Source organism: Drosophila subpulchrella, chromosome 2R (assembly GCF_014743375.2).
Source record: "Drosophila subpulchrella strain 33 F10 #4 breed RU33 chromosome 2R, RU_Dsub_v1.1 Primary Assembly, whole genome shotgun sequence".
Lineage (NCBI taxonomy): Eukaryota > Metazoa > Arthropoda > Insecta > Diptera > Drosophilidae > Drosophila > Drosophila subpulchrella.
This window is the reverse complement of record NC_050611.1, coordinates 20266813-20274264: the sequence shown is the minus strand read 5'-3', so window position 1 is coordinate 20274264 and position 7452 is coordinate 20266813. Positions and strand designations below refer to the sequence as shown.

At 40.2% G+C, this 7452-nt stretch overlaps 1 protein-coding gene across 1 annotated transcript; it reads left to right on the top strand.

Moving 5' to 3' along the window:
• The first annotated feature begins 1415 nt into the window (after positions 1-1415).
• LOC119550545 (protein ORD) lies at positions 1416-4229 on the top strand. The gene is made up of 7 exons (XM_037859275.1): positions 1416-1774; positions 1831-2462; positions 2579-2828; positions 2888-3067; positions 3190-3267; positions 3328-3598; positions 3657-4229. The coding sequence occupies exons 1-6, from the start codon at positions 1724-1726 to the stop codon at positions 3577-3579; spliced, it is 1443 nt and encodes a 480-aa protein (XP_037715203.1). The 5' UTR covers positions 1416-1723; the 3' UTR covers positions 3580-3598; positions 3657-4229.
• The last annotated feature ends 3223 nt before the right edge of the window (positions 4230-7452 follow it).

The following is a 7452-nucleotide window of genomic DNA, read 5'->3' as shown; positions in this document are numbered from 1 at the left end:
GATAAAGCCCCAACGACTACTGGACTGGAACCTCTTCTCGGGCTCTCGGGTTTTCTGGTTCCTTGGTTCTCTGGAGAATCCGAAGCCAGGAATTACTTTGCCCAAGGCTGGCATCTAATTGCTGGTCATTCGGATGGATCGGCGTTGTCCGTTAAATTGCAATAATTTCGCTGGCTTTACGAGCTGCCAGGGAATCTGACCCTCCTCTCCACCATTTTTCCAGCGACCACACATATCATAGAATAGTTGAATGCAGTGCCAAGTTCGCACAAAAGTTTTTGGCGATCATTTGGGCTATTAAATCGCAATTAAATGCGAGACGTGTGGTCCTGCCCGCAGAGGTCATAAATCGCCAGGGAAAATAATACAGAAATGGCAATCATCATTAAAAATGCAAAGAAGCATAAAATTGGCCAAAAAGAAGGAGAGAGGAGCCCAGAAATATAAATGATTTCCTTGGGCATCATCAAAAGCAGCGATAAGGAAATGTTCTTCTTTACGACACTGATAAAAGAAAGTAGTACGATTCTCGTATATGTATGTAGTTTTTATTAATGTAAAATTTTACAATTATAGTTAATGTTTTTACTGTCATTTAACATGTTTAATATGCATTCAAAATGTTTATTATTTTTTAAATTGGTTCATATATTTTTGATTTACATCATTTAGTTTTAGTGTTTTGCATTGAATTCTACGTCTAATTTGTAAAAAATTTGTATAGCCACTATTTTATAATAACATTAACAATTTTTTTATTTTATGTATGCATATGTTTACTTTAACTATTCCCTTGTTTTGTATCAGTGTACTTTTCTTTTTTTCTTTTCGAGTCGTAAAATCGCTGGCGAAAACTCTGCCGACAGTGTCATAAAAATTAAAAGAAAATCACAATTTTGGTTTTGTTTCGTCGCTTTTGTTTTCGTTGCCTTAAATTTAATATCTCTCTGTGAAACAACAAATAAGCTTTTTAAAAGTTACCAAGGCCAGCTCGCATTTTATGCAGACTTTCGGACTAATTGTTGCTCAGTGCGTGCATTTGGGAGTTACGGCAGCTGGGGGTTTGATGGCACTTAGAAAGCCGTTAATCCTAATTTTATGCACCAGGTCTGTTGTCCTGGCCAAGCCAATTTAATGGCTCACTTGCCATGGCTCATAATAATGTTGATTCCTTGCTGATTCATAAATTCACGTTAGGCTGGGGAAAAAGTGTACTAAAAATGGGTGGAGGTCCCGGTCTCCAAGCCATTTTAATCCCAACAAAGTAGTGGCCAGAGATCACCTGGATCTAAATAGGAAAAAAAGGTTTTATTTTATAAAAGGTTTAGACTAAATATAAGTCTAAACAAAATCACCAAAGCAGGCTGCATAAATCCATCAGCTTAAATCTGTCAGTAACAACTATATTTCCTACTTCAACTATACTATTTTAATGCAAGTTCAATATTTTCCATTATTTTTTCAAGTTTGCTGATTATTTATAAATTATAGTCACTAGTTCTTTCGTTGTATTTTTAAAAATTACGTTTTGAATTCCCGGGAACATTTTCCAACACTTTTATACAGTCGCTATAGCAGCGTATCGATAGTTGATAAGTCGATAAGGAAACCTATCGATAGTGTGCTACAAGAGGTCGCAACATATTTGAGCACTGTTCAACACTGGAGGACGCTGAAAAAAGTTTGAGCAAAAGTTAGGATCGGTTCGCAAATAAAACTAACCATGTCCAGAGGAGCTGCGCTGAATAAAAACCACAAACTAAACCTTATTTCCGTGAGTTGGGGCATTATTAAAATAGTTCGGATAATCAGTGAGATCTATCCCTTCAGCTGAGTATCAACGATTGTTTGGGTTGCGAATCAGTGAACATAAATTTTCCGACCACCGACAATGTGCATATAATCATCTATGAAGTGTTCAAGGATCTGCCAGTGGATATACCTGCTATAAGTCCCGTGGGACAGGCCATCCTTCTGCTCTGCTCCCTAACATATCCGGATGAGGAAAGTCTTTCCAAGGTCCCCTTGCTGAAAATTGGCAAGGGAAGCGTTTCCATGAAGTTCGAGCTGCATCCCATGGCAAAGGGGGATACCACGCAGAGAACCGAGGAGGTGTTAAGCGATCTGGATGAGACGCCCAGCACCTCAAAGCAGGCAATGGAGCGTCTGAAGAGGCGAAAGGAGCGCAAGGTCAAGGAGGCCTCCTTGAGGATGCTCCAGTCCAATGTCATTAGGGTAACCGTGAAGCGCCGCTTCGATTCCTTCTCAGCCCTGGACTCCGTTTCCTATCAGATGAATGGAGGCAGGAGTGAAACCGCCAGCATCCAGGACTTCCACGCCAAGTTCTTTGTGCGTCCCGAGCACTCCACCAATTATTTGCGGCACCTCTACCAGGAGTGCTCCGGCAACTGGCTGAAGGTGATCCAAAGCGAAGGCGGAGGCGACGACTACAGCAACATCAAGTAGGTTTTATTGGTCAGGTCGTATAAATTGGTTATAAAGATGTTTATTACATTAATAAGTTTACAAACCATCTCCAAGAATATTAAGTTCTGGTTATCATTACATTTACTTTCAGAGATCCCGACAGCCCCTTCGAGACCTTCGTCAAGCTCTTTGATCGCCAGGCAATGCAACCACAGGATGTGGTCTGCAAATTGGTCAAGACCTGTCTACATGTAAATGAGGCAGTGCGTCTGGCGGAGCGAAAGTTTATATTGGAGGTGTTTGATCAGGTGCGCCGCATATTCGAGTACATCACGGTTAACGAGTACACTGTTTGGTTTTTGGTTCCTTGTCTAAACAATAAGGATCAACTGCGTCCTATGGTGAGCAAATATTTTTATTTTTTTTCCCTAAGTTACATATATCAAAAATGTCCTCTCAGAATATCGACGACTTCGATTTAACCAAAGTGAGAACCACTATTCGAGCCGCCGGTGATACCAGCAATATTTATTGGGCTTATACTGATCATAATATCCAAGACTTACTAATGGTTGCTTTTCAATTGGCCCTGGCCACCAATGTCAACCAGTCGGTTCTGATTATCAGCCATTTGGAAACGGTTTGTACTATAAAACTACACCCATCTTCATTTATATTTATATATTTGTGACTATATTTATATATATGTGTTTATACTGTAGACAGAACTAATTTTAGTAATTGTCCTATTTGTTTAAACAGCTCTCCGATTTTATTTCCATGCAATATGTGACGGCCAGTTTTATGAACGATTTCTACATCGAGAAACACTCGGATCCTGTAAGTTCTCCCACTAACTTAGTGCAATTACTTATTTTAATTAATATTCTAATCTTTTAGAAATGGATCTGCCATCGCTACCTGCAGCGCATCGTTGAGATGGCTATGTTTTTGGGCACAATCGTCATCATTGAATATCCCAGTGCTTTTACTCTGTTGCAGAAAGGACGCCGGCTGATCAAGTGTTTTCAGAGAAAGAAACGGGGAACTTTGGGTGAAATACGATGGGAGGTATTGGATGGTGTTGTCCAGGACAACGAGTCTCTCGAGTGTCTCAAGAGGGCCGTCGTCGACAAACAGGAGACCATGTAGTTTGCAAAATATTTATTAGGTGAGTCAGCCTGTTCCACAAACATGGCATAAACCAACTAACTTGCGTGCCATTTCAGCTTCGCCTCGAACCGAATTCATTTATCTGCCGTCTGCGGCTTTCACACGCAAATATTTCCATGCTCATTTTCTAATTACGCCACAGCTCACGGGCCAGCTGGAAACTCATTCTTCAGCTCCATTTCAATTAGGGTTTTGCCGGCTGTCAGTTCGAGTGCCAGTGGTGGATCAGCCGAGGGTCCTTGCGCCACCAGTGCACCACCCCGCACAAATGCAGCAACTACAATGGCTGTCAGGCAAGAGGCACGCGTCATTTGCCGGCGAAATGCATTTTGCGCGCAGCAAGACCATTTTTAGCTAAAATCACCCGGTGACCCAGTTGCTCGACTGGGCGCCCGGAGATGCATCCTGATGGAATGCTGACTGACTGACTGACTGACTGGCTGACGGACTTGAATGATTGGCGGTTGTTGGGGCAATTCTTTTTGGCGCTGATGGCTGGAAATCATTCTTTCTAAATTTTCCATTACCATTGTTCTTAAAATTTAAATTAGTGGGCGAGGCGAAGTTTTCTATTTGCGTAGTGTGACAGTTTTTCAAATTGATTATATTTGTATTATTGTGTTTATTAACCTTATTGTATACATATTTTCCAAACTTTAAACTGATGTTATCACTAAGTGGTATGTATTTGTTACTCTAAATTCTTTCAATGAAAATGTATTTCATTTTACCAAGTCAAGCAATTTTAAAAGTAAGCCATTTGTTAGGCTTAAGTTTTTGATGAACATTTATTGGGAATTATATACTCACTGTTTATTTTCGTTAAATATTAAAAGCAATAAAATCTCTCCATCTTGATACTTTGTCATAGCTGTTGATAGAGAAATTAGTTACGATCTCTATGGCTGTGGGCTATTTTTGTAATATGCAAATGCCATTTAAGATTTATTAGCGAAACGGGGCCCCAGGGTCATAGTGCTGAGGCAGCCGTTCGTCTACGCAGGTCATAAATAATTAAACGAAAAGTGCATTAGACAGGTTTTTGGCCGTGATGCGTGCCACATTTCGCACCTCGTCCACGAGCTCGAGGAGATCGCATGCCGGCACTCAGCCAAATGACAGGCGGTACATGCAGTGCCCCCATATAAGCAAACTCCCCATCATCCACAAAGCACATGCTGTTCATTAATTGCGCAAGAAACAAATGCTGCATTTGCCACTGTGAATTTTCTTGCGTTTTGCAATTTTGTGGCTGCTTTGGGTTCGTTTTAGTTTTGGGTTTTTCTGCTCCGGCAATCGGAAAGTGCACACAAAACTCCAGAGAGAAAGGGCTCTTGTTCATGAACAGCAAATTAGTTCCTGCTGAATATTATTTGATGGTTTTTAAGGGCAGGCAGCCGAGAGTACGAACATTAGAAGAACTTAAATGCAAATTAAATGGCAATGAATGCCATTAACAGAGAGTTTTGCTCACTTTCAATTTAATTTAGTCTGCATCAAGTGTATGAAAATGAATTTTAATTTCAAACGAAGAGGCTTATAAGGAAAAACAAAGACAGAACGAGGCAGAAGATTTTTTTCAGTTTTAACAAATTGTAAATTTATATTAAAGAGATGTATTTGTATGTAACAATATTTTTAAATCATTTTTATATATGTACATTGTTCTTTTTAATTATATATTAATGAGTATACTTCTGCGCCTTCTTATGTTTCTTATGGATTTTTTGGGCCATCAGTAATTATACGGGACTTGGGTTTTTGAAAGCTGCCTCATGGCGGAAGCTGCCCTTTTTTATGACCCTCTCTACCTCTTCCTTGTCAGCTTTTCGGGCGCCCTTTGACCCAACCCTCAACCCCTGCTCACTGACCGCTGGCAGCTGCTAAAAGCGCCAACGAGTATTAAAAACTCGTTTCGACTAAATATTTAAACAGTTTATTATGCTGGGACCCCGATGCCGTAACATGCCACACATGTGGGCGTGGCAGAGCCACCCACCGCTGGCGTACCCCCCTCTTTCTTTTGACCCGCCGCCCCTGCGTTCTATGTAAAATGGCGCGTGCATTGCGCCAAAAGGAAATTCAAATTTGAATTAATTATGATGCCACGCCTGGATGCAGGTCCCCATGTCCTCGTTCCCGTGTCCTGGCAGATATTGCAATTTGTTGCTGTTTTTGCTGCTGCCATCGCGGTTCTGCGGGTCTCTGGGTCCCCCGATCTCCGATCCCCCCTTCATTCCGCATGGGCGGGGCATTTGTTGCATTTACCAAATAACAAATAATAGCACTTACCGTCCCTGGGGGCGCGAAAGTGTGTGTGCGGGGTGTTTGCGGGAGCTGTTATTTAATTTTTTGTTTAACAAAATGCAAACAACATAAGCAGCTTGGCGATGGGTTAAGGTCTCCGCCCGCGAATGAAATGTTTTGGAAAATTTGGCCAGCAAACAAGGGCTTAAACAACTCGTGTGCATGAAGTGGGCTTTAAATTGAATGTAAATGTACAGCAGTATTAAGGAGAAAATAAATATTAAGAGTCAATTTTGTAATGGAATTATTATAAACCATAACCTAGAGCTTAGCTAGCAAATATATATATATTTAAAAAGTGAGATAATTAAAAATATTTAATAGTTATAGTTACCTTTCCTTTTAGATGGTAGAGAATACAGATAAACTGAATACCCAAAAGTTTATTTCTTCATAGATATACCTCAAGCCCAGCTTACATTTTTAAAAAGATAATTAAAAATCGTTAATAGTTCTAATTACCTTTCCTTTTAGAAGGTAGATAATAAAGGTAAACAGAATCCCCAAATGGCATACCAAAATTCCCTCGAGTTAATTTCTCCATGGTTTTCTCCATTTCCCCTGCAGTTTCCAACGCAATTTAAGCTTGAAACGAAAACAAGGTCATTAACATTTAAGTGATCAAAGCAGCGAGGTGAGCGGCACAGGTGAAATCAACCATTTAATTCCTCCACCAGCGAGTAGAGCCACAAAAACAGTCAGCCACAAGAGCAACAATCGATGAAGGCCAAAAAAAGGAATATCAAAATGTGGCGCAGAAAAAGAGGCTTTAATGGGATGTTTGATGAAATACCAAAAAAACAAAGGTAAGGTAGATATCTATAAGCAAGACATTAAAGATACCCTCAAAATATTTATTTAAAAAATATTTACATATCTGGATAGGCAATTAAAATATTATTTAATTTTATAATTTGGTATTAAAAATTCGGCAGATGGTCTAGAACTCTGTGATTTAATAAATATATTCAAATATATGGATAGATAAGATTGTTTACAAAATATTTAGAGATCTTGATAGACAATTTAAGTATCATCCAACATTATACATTAAAAATCAAAATAGGTTAGGTGGTCTAGAATTTTGTGGATTTAATATTTTGACTCTATCAAAGATCCCAAGATATTGCTTTTTCTGATCAAGAACTTATGGTAGTAGTTCAATATACCCTATAATGTACCCTGATTAAAGAGGGTATTATAAAAGTGCGCGAAAAACAGCCAAAGAGTGAGTTTGGTTTCTGCATTTGCGTTTAATTACGAAATAATCCAAAGCGAGTGAGGCACAGGAAAATCGATGGGTGGTATGGTGATGGTGATGGTGATGATGGGTGGTGGGCGATGGGTGCTGAAACCAGGATGGGTGGCGGATTCAGGGGCGATGTGGCGGCCCATGTCAGCGCCAATGATCCAGCAGTGGACAGGCCGTTGACGTTGCTAACCCAATTAAACTGTCGCCCGACTGAACAGATAGCATCCTTACAAGCCCCCCTTGAAATCCTGCTCCCCAGTAACCCCGTCCATCCACTCCGCCCCCCACCCAGT